Here is a 17,589-nt window from a genome sequence, read left to right on the forward strand (position 1 = left end):
AGATAAGGACATTTAACAGGGCAGTTTAGCCAGGCAACTGCTGCTAGAATAAAGCAGCGCGTCTAACAGGAGCGGGGGCGAGAACACCACCCTAACTGGTTGAGTTAATAATGAATGCCAGATGCAGCGTAGGCGGGAGCGGGGTGCGAGAACACAGCCTTCACCAGCTACCTGCTGAACGGAAAGAGAAGATAAACGCTCCTACTCGCCGAACATAAAAGGATGTAACTACACCCATGTTACCAGCAGAAGGAGCGGGAGCGAGAGCACTGCCTTCACCTAGCTGGAAAAAAAAAAAAAAAGTTTTAGCAGGACAGCTTATCCAGTCGGCTGCTGCCAGAATAAAGCATCACGTCTATCAGGAGTGGGGGCGAGAACACTGCCTTCGCTGGTTGAGTGACTGTGTCCAGAGCCACCCCAATGAAGGTTAGGCTCTGAGGGGGGTTCAGACAACTCTTCTCCATGTTCACCCTGAGGCCTAGCCGGGCAACATGAGAGAGAAGGAGAGCCGTGTCCTGGATCGTCTGTAACCGGGATGGTGCACAGATTAACCAGTCGTCTAAGGAGAGGGAGAGTCCGAATGGGAGCATCCTGAACTGGAAATGACGGCCTCTGATGGCAAAGCGAAGACACTGCCTGTGATGAGGCACAATAGGCACATGAAAATAAGCTTCCTTCAAGTCAACGGACGTGAACCATTCCCCCCTGGCCACTGTACGAAGAACGTCCGCTGTGTTCAGCACATGGAAAGGTAAAAAATCCATAGGAACTTGTTGAATCCCCTCAGATCGAGGATTGGGCGAAGTCCACCGCCTTTCTTCCTTACCAGGAAGTAGGTAGAGTAGAAGCCCCCGGGCTGTGAGATGGGGTCCACAGGCTCGATTTCACCCTTGGCAAGGAGGACTGACAGCTCCTGGTTTAGGGTGATTTCTTTTGCCGGGTCGCTTATGGTGGTCATCTTGACCCGGCTGAAGACTGGGGGCCAGCGTCGGAACTGAAGCTTGTACCCTTGGGTTAAGATGGAAACCACCCAGGGGTCTGAAGCTTGAGCTACCCAGTAGTTGAGCTGCTGCTAGGAGAAATAACTAACAGCCGGCCCCAGACCCTGAGTACCTTTCCCCCCGGCCTCTGGCTCTGGGGGGTGCGACGGTTAGGCACCGGATACCGAGGCTGCCTTGGGGGCGAGTTAACAGGACCGTAGCAGGCCGGCCCCCTCGTGGGGCGCTAAGGCCCATGGCGGGCACCGGGGTGAGCCGGTGGATGGGAGCGGCCTCGGGAGGCAGACGCGGAACCTCTAGGCCTACCGGGGGGAGGGCATGTCTCTGAGAAGAGCTGAGAACTGTTGCCTGGTCTGACTAGTTTGGACAGTCCGTTCGAGCACCTGTACGGCAGCTGAACCGAACAGCTCCCCCGGCTCCACTGGGACAGCAGGGAGAGTCCTCCTACATGTCTCTGATAAGGGTGACTGTGCCAGCCAAACCTGGCGACGAGTCTGGACGAAAGTGGACATCAGGCGCCCAAGCTCTCTAGACATCAGAGCGAACGCCTGTAATGAGGCGTCACTGAGGCTGGTAGAGGAAGCGCTAAGAGCATCCTGCTTAGTGAGCAGGTCATCAGTGACCCGACATTGGAGTCGAGGGCACCTGGCCTCCGACCTCAGAGCTTCATCAGGGGAACTATGAGGGAAGCAATGGTAGGCTCAACAGCCGGCGTGTGGTCAAGACCAACTCTTAACGCATCCTGCATGGCTGCCAAGGCTCGGTCATCGGACGTAAGACTGTAAATAGCCTTAGTGTCCCTCCAGCATGCATGTAACTCCCTCAGATACTCACAAGTGGGAGGAACAGTAAAGGTGGCGGGTGGCGGGTGGCGGGTGCCGGAGTGCGCCTAAAGAACACACTGGCAGGCGCTGTTTCGGGCTGCTGCGCATCCAGCTGCTGGTGAGCCAGTGCCATGCGAATGACAGTACCCATGGAGCCGTCATCTGCCTCCTCCGAGGGACCATGAGCTGAGGTACAGGAGCCAGGCCCAGAAGCATGGGATGGGCTCTCCCCGTCATACTCATTCAATTGAGTGGCTGAAGCTGCCATTGAGAACACACCGTCATCTAGAACCAGCTCAGCCACGGGTGGATCGGGGGCAGCGGCGTGCTCTGTACGGGCACCATAATGGAGAGCCAAGAGGAGTCACTTCATCTGGGCTAGCTCAGTAGTGAGTAGGTCCACCCTGGAGGACAGCCTATCGGGTTTAGTCCTCTTCTTGGGCGGTGCACCCGCAGCCTCTGCGGCCCAACGCCTAGGATGGGTAGGTTGGGCTGTGCAGAGTCGACTGTGCAGGGGGAAGGCCACCCTCAGTCAGTAGTTCAACCTCGGCTAGTCTAGCAGCTCCTACCGCACGAGGCATGATGGTGCAATTCATGCACGGGTCTTCCGAAAGGCCCTCCCTCAAATGCTCGAGGCCAAGACAAGAGGGGCAAAGGTCATGGCCATCCTCTGGTTAAAGAGGAGCCATACAGGTGTTAGAGCCGTTAGATCTAGCGATAGCTAGAGCGCTCAGCTGACTGTAAATAACTGGGCCAGGAAACAAATATGCAGTGGAGGGGAGTGAGCACAATAGTAGTTAGCTTGAGCGTGAGCACTCTGCTAACTGGGGTGAGAACAATGAAGTAATTTAATGGTTTTATGCCGTGAGAGTAGAGCGGGAATACTCTCTCCACTAGCGCCGTAGCAAGTTAGCCTAAGCGAGAGCACTCTGCTAACTGAAGGATGGAACGGGCATTAAACGAACTGTGTGCAGTGAGAGGGGAGCGGAAACACTCTCTTCACTAGCGCTGTAGCAAGTTAACTTTGAGCGAGAGCACTCAGTTAACTGGAGGATGCAACAGGAACCAACTGTGAGCAGGGAGAGGGGAGCGGAAACACTCTCTTCACTAGCGCTGTAGCAAGTTAGCTTTGAGCGAGAGCACTCAGTTAACTGGACGATAGAACAGGTAAGGAAACAACAAATGTATGCGGTTAGAGGGGGGCGGACACGCTCCCTTCACTAGCGCTGTAACAGTTAGCTTGAACGAAAACACTCAGCTAACTGGACCATAGAACAGGCAAGGAACCAAATGTATGTAGTGAGAGGGGGGCGGAGACGCTCCCTTCACTAGCGCCGTAACAGTTAGCTTGAACGAAAACACTCAGATAACTGGACGATAGAACAAGCAAGGAACCAAATGTATGTAGTGAGAGGGGGGTGGAGACGTTCCCTTCACTAGCGCAGTAACAAATTAGCGAGAGCCCTCTGCTAACTTGTACACAGTTATCTCATTAGCTTGAGAATGGATAGCAAAATCAGCGATAAATGGTAGCAATCTCACCGGCTGACGTGCAGGAGCGTCCGCTTTTTACCGGCCCGGAGCTCCTAGGGTCAGAGTGTTGAACACCGCGGTCCCCTCCCTTGGGAGGGCAGACAGCTAGCTCGTCGCAGCCATTGGAGGACGAGCGTTTTCCTAGCCCGCAGCTCCGATCGAGACGATTACAAGGCTACAGGTAGCGATGAGCTAGAATCTTAATGTTCAATAAGCTTAGCTTGGCTTCTACTAAAAAAGTAGTAACCTGCGCAGCGAGAAGATGAAAAAGAACTGAACTTGTTGACAACACCGGAACTTATGCCTTAAGAGGTCACACGTGAATTTGTTGATATAAATATTCGAACTACGCATGCACCAGACAGAAGATATCTAGTGCTAAAGCACCGCCTCTGGCGGTCAGTAAGGATGAAATAGAACCTTATGAAGGGGCCTGTCGTAGACCAAGACGCCGCCGTGCATATGTCCTCCACACTCACGCCGTTGAACAAGGCTGTTGATACAGCCATACCACGTTCAGTTAGGCCCGCCCCGAGGGGGCGGCTACGTTTATAGATATCTCAGGTGAATGCTCGCATAGCATAGAGGTTTCTCAATACTCAAATTTCCCCTCCTCGACTCCTATCCTCGACTCCTCTCCTCGAGACTTGGTGCCGCCCACAGGAGATGCGAGCGGAGGACTGAGGAGGGGAACCGAGGAGAGAGGAGTGGAAACAGCAGGCGGTTAGAGAAATGAGAACTCCTCTTCTCTGAGTGGTAATTTTAAAGAGACCTCCATTAATGATGACAGGAGGCACAGCAGCACTCTGATGGACAGATGTGTTCATGACAACTTATATACAGTATATTTACTTTTAATTAATTGACAGTGCGGTATAATGAGACAATAACAGGCTACAGATGCGGACATATACACACACACACACATATATTTATATAAATATATACAATTTCAGAATCCCCCCCCTTTCTCTGGTCGCTGAAATGGGGAATTGAAATTACGGACCAAAAGTTGTACAAGTATTAAAAGTAAGCATAGGACACCAAACCAACTGAGACCCGTCTGTCCGCCGCATCTACGCACTGTACAACAAACACACCTACACACTGTATCACATACACCTACTGCTCCTAAAGCATAATCAGGCTACAGCCGTTGTGTAATTTATTATGTGAAGCAATAAATGGTCTTAGAAAAATATCGACTCTTTGTTTGTAGATATCTACTAAACTACAGCATACAAATACAGAAAGTAATTTAGGCCTGTTATACTGAGTGATATGTATTTTACACACTGCTCTGGTTTCTGCACGGACCTCACAGCTGTTCTCACTGTAAACATCGCGTTGCGATGAAAGCAGTTACTAAAATAATATCCAAGCATGCAGAGCTGTCATTGGCTGAGATAAGTCCGGCCGTGCGTCACGCCTCCACTGTTCCCGGAAATGCATCCGTGGAGGAGCCGTGGAGGATGCATCAGTGTCTCCTCGGTTATAGCTCCTCCAGAGAGCCTCCTCGACGCTCTATGCTCGGTCCTCGAAGTGCATTTAGAGAAATGAGATGTCCTTCAAAATGGCGCGCTGAAATTCATTTCCAGGTCACTACCGGAGGACCGAGGAGTCGAGGAGTCGAGGAGGGGAAATTTGAGCATTGAGAAACCTCTCATGATTGAGGGTAGCACCCATAGAGTCCAGTATAAAAAATAAAGTATAATTATTATTAATAATAACGTTTGCATAGACCATAAACATTTTCAGGGGCGGACTAGCCATCTGTATATCATTTCCCCGCAACAAGGCTCTGTTTCTCAACCTTTACAAACAAATTCATTCACTAGCACCCCCCGTCCGTCCGTCCGTCGACAGGGGGCCGCCAGTCTCTGGCACTGTTATTTTGGGGGTCGCGGGCTGAAAAGTTTGGGAACCCCTGCATTGGAAGTCGGAGCCTGTGTAAGATATAACAGATACAGAGGAAGGCATGGGAATAAATCACAGCTCTGGCAACAGAAGTGGCACATTCAATGTTTTATATGAACAATGTTTCTGCTTTATGTGTGAATAGGCCTCTGTTTGCTCACATTTACATAACCATGACTTTGTTTACAACGTAGTAAAGTTATGGGAACCGCAGGCTCCGCTGCCATCAACACAAATCAAAACTCTGTGAATCCAGTCGTGTGGAGTGAAAATTAGACAAGCTTACTGGTTGAAAAAGTTTTTTGCAATGTAGAGAAGAATATAGCTTTCCTCAGTGAATAGTTTGGCTCTGTTTCCTTTTGCAGGCTGATGAGAAGTCCTTTGACTTCAAACCGGGCTTCATGACCTCTTTTCTTGACTTCCTGAAGACAGGCAAAAAGCAGTCAGGCCTTGAACTCGGACATGACAGACATGAGCAGGAGTCCCTGGATCTGTGTTCCTCTCTGAAGGGGGAGATCAGACCCTTATCCTCACTTCCTCCTGCTCTACTACCGACTCCTCCACAGCAGGCTGCAGGAACATTTAGCGGGGGGGGGCAGTGTGACGGGGCAGACCTGGCTCTCAGCAGCTGCAAGCCACTGGACGAGGATCTGAAGAGGAACCTGGAGACGCTGCCGTCCTTCTCCTCTGATGAGGAGGACTCAGTCAGTAAGAACCAAGACCTGCAGAAGAGCATCTCCTCGGCCATCTCCGCCCTCTACGACACTCCGCACTCATTGGCTGCTGCAATGGCTTGTGCCATGGCTAAGGCCCTGCCCACCCTGTCCCCGCCCACCCCACAGGAGTCCCCGCTCAGCCCCACCCTTCCCGCCATGCCTCCACTCATCCCAAGTATGGAAAATGGAAAAGAGGAGGTGCTAATGTACACACAGGATCACATACAGGACAAAGAAGAGGAGAACTTGGTCTCCCCGCAGACCAATACAGAGAGAGCAGAGGGGAGGGAGGAGAAGGAGGGACGAGAGAAGGAGCAGCAGGGAGGCAGTGAGGAAACAAGACGAGATCCACAGGGTCTGCTGCAGGGAGCACTGGCAGAGCAGCAGGAGAAGGAAGAGGAGGAAAGGAGGTCTGAAGTGCAGACTCCCGAGGTCCTGGAGGTTGAAGGTACTGTTTCTCCCCCTTTCTTTTAAACTGTAACATTTCCTCTACTCAGTTTGTCTGGTCATGTCCTGAAAGGTTATATGGACTGAAACCATCTTAAGTCAGGATCCCTCACCAGGCAGCTTCTCATGGAGACGCCCCCCTGCTCTAATGTGACCTCACTATAGAACCTCAGTCATGTGATAACAGATGCTGATTTGTCTCTGCTGACTCCCTATAGCAGAAAGAACAACCAGAAGGAGTTAAAGGCTACCTTTTAAAACTTTGGTCTAGTGATGACATCTGAGGCGTCTTAATGACAACTCCATTCACTGAAGATATGCCATGACAACACTCTGAATAAAGAGTAAGTTAACCGTAATGTTATTTAATTCATAGAAAGAAAGAAATTCACAAAAAAAAATATGTTGTCTCAGACTGATATCAGGCTGTTATTTGATGTGCCAAACACACCGAACCAGGGAAGGAAAATGCTGAGTCAGGTTCCCCCCCCCCCCCCCCCCCCCCATCCCTGACAGCATTTCTCACTTTCTGAAATGTTTCTCCTACACTTTCAGGTCCTCCATCAGACCTTTCCCCTGCTCCTCCCTCTCCATCACCACCCCTCTCCGCCTCACCCCCATCCAATTCTTCCCCCCCACCCCTCCCTCCCCTGAGTCTCTCCGTCCCCCCCCAGCTGCTGGTCCTGCAGGAGGATCCTCTGTCTGAGCAGCTGGAGTTCTCCTTCCAACCGGCTCCCCCTGCAGGCTCCACCTCCCCTCCCACCATCCTCTCCTCCCCCCTCTCCAACCTTCCCTTGAGCCAGTCCATTCCCCCGCCCTCCACCACACCTCCCCCTTCATCCTCTGATCAGGACCAGGAGCCTGAAGCTGAGCAGCCTTCCCCCTTCTCACTCATCTCTTCCTCACCCTCTTCACCCTCCTCTTCATCCTCCTCTCCGCCACCATCCCCTCCAACCCCTGAGGAGCCCCCGGCGTCTCAGCGTCTAACTTCCCTCCACCTAGCCAAGAAGCAGGCAGATGCCGCCATAGCTGGGGAGAGTGAGGAGGAGGACAGCGAGAGCGGTGGGGAGGGACTCTTCCGTGAGCGGGATGAATTTGTGGTTCGCACTGAAGACATTGGCACGCTGAAGGTATTTACACTTTGTCTTTGTTGATTTATTTGTAAGGGGCATGCACAGTGGCGACTGGTCATTAGGGGCAGGCACAGCCCCACCTAGTGTCAGCAAAAAGTATTAAAAATAATGATTACAACAAATTGCAAAAAATTAATTAAAATATATTTTAAGATCATGTTTAATCATCTGATTTGTCTGTACATTACGTCTGTGTTCTTCTAATTAGTGTCTACAGTGTGTGCCTATTGAGCTGTTGAGAACCATGTGGGACAAAACCCGATCATGCCCCTCCCTCTCACTGTCTAAGTGAACGGTGACTGTAAAAACTACACTGCACACTGCGCATGCTCAGAGTATTGTCCTATTTAATGTGTGTGGCAAAAAAATAATGACCATAGGGGCAGTGAGCTGCCATAATTCAGAGCTTATTGGCTGTAAGTACGTGTGCCGCGAAAAGCGTGGTGTGTGAAGAGGATTAAAGAGACGGGTCCTTAAACCAGGAAGTAAGCTGCGCATGGGTTCCCTCCACAAAAAAGCAATGAGATTTCTCCATAGGATTTTAGAAAATAGCTCAAAATAAGATCTGTGCGAAACGTAGCTGTTAGATAAATGCACGTTTTGTTCAGCCGGATAATATCCACATGTTTACCCTACTTTTATTATTTTCGAATCATAAATCTATCGATTAGATTTATAATAGACTTTTGAAACTACAATAAGATAAGGAGGACTTTTACAAAAAAGTAATAGAGATTTTCGTCCAGAAGGATAGGCAAATGGACTTCATCTTCAAGTCAAGGTAAGACCACCATTTTATTGAAAATGGGATCTTACTAAGAGAGAACAATCCAATATTTAAATGATAAAATTACATTTTGTGGGTATCCTTCTGTTGAACTGTCTGTTTAAAATTAATCAAAGCATCAGACAAAAAAAGCTTTTGAAAATAATATTACATTTTGATTTAGGTCAAAATATAATATTTGTAAACCTGAAGAGTCAGTGCCAGTGCCTCACCAGCCATGTATTGAGCTATTTCAGGGTCATAAGTTTTGATCATTCAAAAATATACAATTTATTTGTAAGTTCAAGTTTTTATCCTGAACTTTGAAAAATACAATGATGTATTCAAAATTTAAAAAAGTATTTGAAATAATTTTTCAGGTTGAATATTATTTTTGATTCGGTTCAGCTATTTTTTTGAATAATATATTTATTTTCAGATTTCACTTTTATAAATATTTTGATATTTGAATCCTTATTTTTTTCAGCAGAGATTTTTCGTTTTCAGATTCAAAACAATTATTTTTTCAGTTTCAAATCTTGTTTTTTCAGTTTTCAGATTGCTTTTCACCTTCAAATCGTTTTTCACTTTCAGATCTTTTTTTTTCGCTTTCAGATCGTTTTTTTTCGCTTTCAAACTTTTGGCCCTGATATTGCTTGGGGGGGCGGGGCTTACCAAATAGTAGTTTGGCATCCTGAGTGACAGGCCTCCCTCTGTCATGTTGCCTTCATGGATGTTAGAAAACTGAGACCAGCGTCAAAGTTCCGTTAAGCGAGCTGTTGAGCATCGTAGTTGGCAACAATCAAGTACAAATAAACTGTGTTAGATTGTGAAATTACGTATCCGCAACGAGCCAGCAGGTTGTTCTGGTGGACCTGACGCCATCCCCCGCTGTCTCACGGAGAGATACCACAGGTCCTTCCTTCCTGCAGCGGTCCGACTATACAACCAGCACAGCCCCTAGTAGACCCTGCACAAAACAACACAGACTATAGACAAGTTTACGCGACAAACCACGGGTAGCGCCATAACCCTACACAAATGCACTTCATTTCCGCCGGAAGTCTTTTGCACAGCGTCTGTCGGTGTAAACCGGTGTAAACAGTCAGACGGGCACTGGTGTAAACACAGCGATTTCGATGCCAACAGTGATGCTAGCTTGGGAACACGATTCTACTTCTTTGACTGGAGATGGCGTTACTCTCCCCCACCCGAATTCAGTGCAAAACTGGGAGGATAACATGACGACGTGGCCCAGCATAATAAACTGCCTTATTTAGGTCATGCCCACAGGAGCCAACAGTTGTCTGTTGTTTACATAATGCACAATTTACATGATCTCTTTATGCTGTGCAATATATCATATGTGCCTGTACTGTTTGAGTGAAAATAAAGTTTGATCTAATTTAATTTCATTATTGCACTGTTATTGCATTATTGCATTTCATATGTTCCTTAGAGTGCTACAATTTCTTTTAACACAGTTCATCATTCATATTAAGCTCATACTGTACATAAATAACACTGAATTAATTAATTGTTTAGAGGAAACTAAAGAAATGGCTTCAACAAGAAAGATCACATGTTTAATCCTAACAGGTATTACAAATTAAAATATAAAAGCAGCCCACACAATTACATCACTATGAAAATATTCATATATAATATTAAAAAATACAATGCATGCAGTATTTGTTGTGTTTATCTGTATTTAATGAACAACATGGCTGGGTGCTGGGTGCTGGTTTGTGGTCGTAGCACTCTCTATCTAACCACTCGTTCAGGTGCTTTCTCGAGTGATTGCAACCAACTACCGCACACGTAGTTCCCGAACCACTTTTCTTCATGTTGTAATTGTTATATCCTCTTTGTCTCTGCGATATCAGTGCTTTGTCGGCACAACGGAGCTAGCTAGCAAAACAAACCCAGTCCGCCAAAACGGAAGTGCATTGCATCGAAGGGAGGAGTTCAGGATGTAGAGCGGAAACGGCTCAATAACTTGTGTATAACACCTCTTGTTGATAGATACCAACTATGTGCAATATTTGCAATATGTGCAATATATATATGCCGTTAAAAACTGTGCAATATATACCTGGCTGCTAAATCCGCAGAACTGTCACAGGGTGTGTATTATGTCAAATGTGTAACTTAAAAAATATAGGCTTGTGTGGTGATTGACATTATTCACCCACGGAACTATGGGTTGGGGTATTGTTCCGCACGGACATTAGTGAGTTGACCGGACTTCCTGTTTCCCCCGGTCTTATCTTCCCGGGCTGAAAGCTGTTTACATGTTGTTCTGATGTTAAATAAAAGTCTAGCTTGTACCTTCGATACCCCGCCTCCGACTCCCGTCTCTCGGCACTACATTGGTGACCCCGACATAAGTCTCGTAGAAGGATCCGAGACTGAACCGAGCATGGCAAATAACGCCGTTTTTTTCAAACTGCCGGAGTTTTGGGATACATCTGCGGCTGCATGGTTCGCACAGGCGGAGGCTCAGTTCGCCCTCCGCGGAGTAACTGATGACGCATCACGCTATTTCCACGTCGTTTCGGCACTGGGAAGCTCCACTGCGACCCGGACGGTGGGCTTTATTACATCTCCCCCTGCCCAGGATAAATATGCAGCGTTCAAGGCTTTCCTGCTAAAGACTTTCGAGCTGTCTCGGTCGGAACGGGCCCGACGCCTGCTCGCTATTCATAGCCTGGGAGACAGCAAGCCTTCTGACCACATGGAAATGATGCTCAACCTGCTAGGTACGGAAGAACCCAATTTTTTGTTCATAGAACTGTTTCTTCGGCACATGCCGCCGCATGTTCAGACAGCGCTCGCTAACACGGCTATTACTGAGCCACGCGCTTTAGCCGAAGAAGCTGACCGGTTCTTCCTGGCCACCCAGCGTTTTACCCCTGAGGTGCTGGCCCCGACACGCAGCGGCTCCTTCCCTGGTAGAGGCATGCCACCTAGCAGAAGCTCCAGGGCCGACGTCAGCGACTCCAGCCCTGGCCTGTGTCAGTACCATGCACGCTATGGGGCGAAAGCGAGGATGTGCCGTCCCCCCTGCACCTACAAGGAAACGGGAAACGCCAAGGCCTGCGCTCGGTAGTGGCCGCGAGCGTGGGCACATCCAACCGGCTCCTGTTCATCAGGGACACCCTCTCTGGTCGCAGACTCCTTTGTGACACAGGAGCCCAGCGGAGCGTCCTGCCGGCTACGGTGGAGGACGCCGCCGGTGGGGGCCACGGCCCACCTTTGACGTCCGCTAACGACACCCCTATCCGCACCTATGGCACAAAGACAGTGGACCTGTGTTTCGAGGGTCAGCGGTTTAAGTGGGATTTCATCACGGCTGACATCTCCTTCGCCCTCCTTGGCGCAGACTTCCTGTGCGCTCACGGACTGCTGGTGGACGTCAAGAACAGCCGCCTGGTGGACGCACTGACGTTTGCCTCGTTCGCATGTACCCGCGGCGAGGCGTCATTCAGCGGGCTCTCCAGCTCACTCTCACAGGGTGACAAGTTCCAGCACCTTCTCAGTGAGTTTCCCGACTTGACGCAGCCCACCTTTTCCGCTGCCACTACCAAACACAGGGTAGAGCACCACATTGACACTGAAGGCCCCCCAGTCTATGCTAGGGCCCGGCGGCTCAACCCTGACATGCTGTCGGTCGCCAAGTCGGAGTTCGACAGCATGGAGCGTCTGGGCATCATCCGCCGCTCGGACAGCCCTTGGGCTTCGCCGCTCCACATGGTCCCTAAATCAGCCGGTGGCTGGCGACCGTGTGGTGACTACCGCCGCCTTAACGACGCCACTACGCCAGACCGCTACCCGGTCCCTCACATCCAGGACTTCTCTTCACACCTGGCGGGCAAGCTGGTTTTCTCCAAGGTGGATCTGGTGCGGGGCTACCATCAGGTTCCGGTGCACCCCTCAGACGTCCCCAAAACTGCGGTGATTACGCCGTTCGGGCTTTTCGAGTTCCTGCGTATGCCGTTTGGACTTAAGAACGCAGCTCAGTCCTTTCAGCGGCTGATGGATTCGGCGCTCAGAGACATGCCATTCATTTTCGTCTATTTAGACGACATCCTTGTCGCCAGCTCCTCCTCTGAAGAGCACCATGCACATCTCCGTGTCCTTTTTGCGAGGCTCAGCCAACACGGCCTGATTATCAACCCGGCAAAGTGTCAGTTCGGGTTGTCCTCCATCCACTTCCTCGGGCATCTCATCAGCAAAGATGGAGCCGCCCCCCTCCCATCGAAAGTGGAGGCCGTGTCCGCCTTTCCACGACCGTCTACAGCTCGGGCGCTCCGAGAGTTCCTCGGGATGGTGACGTTTTATCACCGGTTCATCCGCCGGGCGGCCCACACCATGCGCCCGCTGTACGAGGCCCTCAAGGACAAGTCCCCCGGCCAGGCCATAGACTGGACGGCTGAAAGGGAAGCCGCTTTCGATGCCACCAAAGCCGCCCTGAGCGAAGCCGCCATGTTGGCTCACCCGTCACACAGGGCCCCCATCGCTATCACCACCGACGCGTCTGACTACGCTGTGGGCGCGGTGCATGAACAATGGGTCGACGGCGCCTGGCAACCGCTTGCCTTTTTCAGCCGCCAGTTGACTCCCAGGGAGCGCAAGTACAGCGCTTTCGACAGGGAACTCCTTGGTCTCTATTTGGCTGTTCGCCACTTCCGTTTCCTGCTGGAAGGCCGGGAGTTTGCGGCGTTTGTGGATCACAAGCCACTTACTTTCTGCATGTCCAAGGTGGCCGAGCCGTGGTCCGCCCGACAGCAACGCCAGCTTTCGTACATCTCCGAGTACACCACGGACATACGACACATCGCTGGCAAGGCTAACGTGGTCGCGGACTGCCTCTCCAGAGCGGTCATCGGAGCTGTGCAGCTGGGCCTCGATTACCTCCGCATGGGCGCTGACCAGGCCTCTGACCACGGGGTCCAGACCCTCAAGGCCTCGGTCACGGGATTGCGACTGGAGGAGGTCACGGTCGGTGACTCGGGCGCGAAGCTGTGGTGTGACATCTCCACGGGCCAGCCTCGACCGCTAGTCCCTACGGACTGGCGCCGACCCGTTTTTGAGGCGGTTCACAATCTTTCCCACCCCGGTAGGAAACCGTCCGTGAAGTTGGTGTCGCAGAAGTTCGTGTGGCAGGGGCTTAAGAAGGACGTGAAGTCCTGGGTCGACGCATGCGTGGCTTGTCAACGGGCTAAAGTCCACCGCCATACTAGGGCCCCTTTTGAACTGTTTGCGGTTCCTGAGAGGAGGTTTGACCATGTCAATGTCGACCTCGTAGGTCCGCTTCCCCCCTCTCACGGTTTCACCTACCTGTTTACGATGGTGGACAGGACGACCCGCTGGCCCGAGGCCGTTCCCCTCACCTCGACGTCAGCTTCCGACGTCGCCCGCGCTTTCATCGGCACGTGGGTGGCGCGCTTCGGGACCCCGTCTGACCTCTCCTCTGACCGCGGTTCTCAGTTCACCTCGGAGCTGTGGAACGCTGTTGCTGTGGGTTTGGGGGTCAAGCTGCACCGCACCACCGCATATCACCCCCAGGCTAACGGATTGTGTGAGCGGTTTCACCGATCCATGAAGGCGTCACTGCGTGCCGGATTGACAGACGGCAACTGGGTGGATAAGCTCCCGTGGGTTATGCTCGGCCTCAGGTGTGCCCCCAAGGAAGACCTGCAGTCCTCGTCGGCGGAGCTCGTCTATGGCCAGACGCTACGGGTCCCCGGGGAATTCATTCCCACCGCCACTGTGCCCTGGTCTGCAGCCGGGCAGCGCTCCTCCCTGCTGGAGACCGCCGGGACATTCACGCCCGTCCCCACGTCGCAGCACAGCAACCCAGCTTTCCGGGTGTCCCCCGGATTACGGTCGGCGGATTTCGTTTTTATTCGCCACGACGCTCACCGCGGTCCCCTGCGCCCCCCTTACGACGGTCCGTTCAGGGTCATACGTCACGGGGACAAGAGCCTGGTGGTGGACGTTGGTGGCAGGCCTGAGACTGTGTCCGTTGATCGGATTAAGCCTGCTCACGTGGACGTTTCCAGGCCGTTGGAGTTGGCTCTGCCCCCACGTCGGGGCCGCCCTCCCATGTCCCGCCCCCCACCCCCTGTGGGGATGCCCTCGCCCTCGTTGGCGCCCCTGCCCCTGCCCCTGCCCTCGCCTGCGGCCCCGCCCTCCTCAGCCCCTGTGGTCCGTACGCGCCGGGGTCGGGCGGTACTTCCTCCCAGGCGCGAGGGTTTTGACTATGGGTGAATTCTGGGGGGGCTTGTGTGGTGATTGACATTATTCACCCACGGAACTATGGGTTGGGGTATTGTTCCGCACGGACATTAGTGAGTTGACCGGACTTCCTGTTTCCCCCGGTCTTATCTTCCCGGGCTGAAAGCTGTTTACATGTTGTTCTGATGTTAAATAAAAGTCTAGCTTGTACCTTCGATACCCCGCCTCCGACTCCCGTCTCTCGGCACTACACTATATAATTTCTTTTTTTAATCTTTAATACTATGTATGCATGCTTTAGGTAACATTACTTACTGTTACTGCTGTAACAATATAAATGTATCCCCTGTGGGACTAATAAAGGTATTCTGATTCTGATCGCAAAAACCAGGGTTGCGTTCCAATAGTCCATTTAGCTTAGGAACCTTCCTAACCAAGTGAAATGACCCGGAAGTATGTCAGTGGCAGCCATGTTAACTGCCGTTCCAATTCTCCAAATGAAAGGAAAGGAGGTTTCAAACTTCCTTTATAACCTCCTTTAGCTTAGGAACCACTGGACCTCCCTTACCGAAAGGAGAGGAGAAAATGCTGCCCCACAATGCCTTGCAGCCGCAGCATTTGCGTCACACAACAGTCGGCCGTTCACTGAAACAAACGATTATGACGGAGAAATTATATCATGAAAGTTACGGTGCTTATTAAGCATTTTAAAACGTATGTGGTAAGTTGCCAAAGTGCTTTGTTTTGAACGTTCATCAGTATTATAATCAAAAAGAGAAATATGAGCATTAGTTTTTACTGAAATGATCAAATAAAGTCAACATTTCACTGAGCTGTGTGGGGTTTGTTCAACTTTTAAAAGATGTTTGAATGGTGATATACACAGTGATAGATGTTAAGGACTAACGTTTATAATAAATACATTTGTATTGATTTTAAGATATTTTTATACAATCATACATATTGGATCATTTGTATTAATGTGGACCGGAGGGAGAGGGTGACGAGCATAAATTTCACTTTCCTTTTTTATTTCAATTACAACTTTGGTCATGAAGAATATGTTTTTCTGTTGTCAACGTTCATAAAGCATAAAACAACAGCATCAGAGCACGGTGCAGAGTCTCTAGATGAGTCCCTCGTTCTTATTAAACATCCATGTTGTAGTCCGTTGTATAGAACACTGTAGTTTCCATAGTTTCACTACAGCAGCAGACGCACACAATGACGTCCGCTGGCGCATCATAAAGACGTCAGATAGTGAAAGTGCATTTGGATTCTCTAAAGTACCGCAGTCTCTTCTCCTAAGTCCTTTTGAACTCTCCTTTCCACTATCCCTTAACCCTGTGACGTTTCACTCAGAGGTCAAGGAATAGGAGATAGGGTTAGAATTTAGGAGCTGATTTTTGGATTATCGGAACGCAACCCAAGCCAATACTATGCTGCATTCATGGAGCTACGTGGAAGTGGGACAACGCTTGATTGCGGATACGTGATTTCAAATTCTAGCACAGTTTATTGCTCTTACACCTGGATTGTTGCCAAATACGATGCTCAACAGCTCGCTTGACGGAACTTTGATGCTGGTATCAGTTTTGTTTACCACCAATCACGGGAGTATTGTGTCTAGAAAGTGTGTAGTTGTATTTCTTGCGCTACCTAACATCCATGAAGGCATCATGACAGAGGGAGGGCTGTCACTCAAAGTGCCAAACTACTCTTTGGTAAGCCCCTCCCCCCGAAGCAATATCAGGGTCAAAAGTCTGAAAGCGAAAAAAAAAGATCTGAAAGCGAAAAAAAAAGATCTGAAAGTGAAAAACGATCTGAAGGCGAAAAAAAGATTGAAACCTGAAAAAAAAAGATTTGAAACTGAAAAAATAATTGTTTTGAATCTGAAAATGTAAAATCTGAAACTGAAAAAAACAACTTTTCAAATATCAAAATATGTATAAAAGTGAAATATGAGAATAAATATTTTATTAAAAAAAATTGCTAAACTGAATCAAAATAATATTCAACCTGAAAAATTATTTCAAATACTTTTTTTGTTTTGAATGCAACATTGTATTTTTCAAAGTTCAGGATGAAAACCTGGACTTTCAAATAAATTGTATTTTTTTGAATGATCAAAACTTATGACCCTGAAATACGCCACTGGGCATGAACATTAAATACCCCAAGCACCATCATGTGAATGTGCAGAGCCTGGCAGGTTGATGGTATTAAAAGAAACTTACAACAGCACATAACACAAACGTAATAACAGGAGCACAATGACTGCGCAATGACTGCACATATTAAAGGACATAATCGGCAACAACAGACACAAACATAAGCAGAGGTGAAAGCTAACAGGCACAGACAAAACAAAGAAAAGCATGTTAGACAGACAGACAGACGGACGGACAGACAGACAGACAGACGGACAGACAGACAGACAGACAGATGGACAGACAGACAGACAGACGGACGGACGGACAGACAGACGGACAGACAGACAGAAAGACAGACAGACGGACAGAAAGACAGGCAGACGGACAGACAGACGGACAGAAATACAGACAGACAGAAAGACGGACGGACAGTCAGACAGACAGACAGACAGACAGACAGACAGACAAGCAGACCGACAGGCAGACAGACAGACGGACGGACAGACAGATGGACGGACAGACGGGCAGACAGACAGACGGGCGGACGGACGGACACACAGAGAGACACACAGACACAGACAGACAGACGGACAGACAGACAGACACTTTATTTATCCCAATTTGGGAAATTATTTGGTCACAGCAACATTTTGACAATCAATCTAGAGGAATTACAAAATAACAAAAAAATGATTAAAATATAAGATAAACATAACAAATGTAAAAACAATATTCTGTGTAAAAAAGACCCATATTCAGAGGAGTATCCAAACATTATAACATATACAGAATAAATTAGAGTACTAATATACCAATCTACTAAACACACGCTGTTGACCATCATGTTGGAATAAACTAT

The 17,589-nt window shown here is 49.5% G+C and overlaps 1 protein-coding gene across 1 annotated transcript in view; it reads left to right on the plus strand.

The window, feature by feature from the left end:
- Positions 1–17,589, plus strand: part of LOC307014298 (uncharacterized protein) — a 146,931-nt gene that overhangs the window by 69,112 nt on the left and 60,230 nt on the right. Inside the window, exons 7-11 of the mRNA XM_079642171.1 lie at positions 5,638–6,436; positions 6,991–7,565; positions 10,829–11,431; positions 12,229–12,872; positions 12,945–13,518. Of these exons, the coding sequence (XP_079498297.1) occupies positions 5,638–6,436; positions 6,991–7,565; positions 10,829–11,431; positions 12,229–12,872; positions 12,945–13,518 (3,195 nt within the window). The remainder of the gene's footprint in view (positions 1–5,637; positions 6,437–6,990; positions 7,566–10,828; positions 11,432–12,228; positions 12,873–12,944; positions 13,519–17,589) is intronic.

The sequence above is a fragment of the Notothenia rossii genome (assembly GCF_949606895.1).
Source record: "Notothenia rossii genome assembly, chromosome: 8".
In the NCBI taxonomy this organism is placed as follows: Eukaryota; Metazoa; Chordata; class Actinopteri; order Perciformes; family Nototheniidae; genus Notothenia; species Notothenia rossii.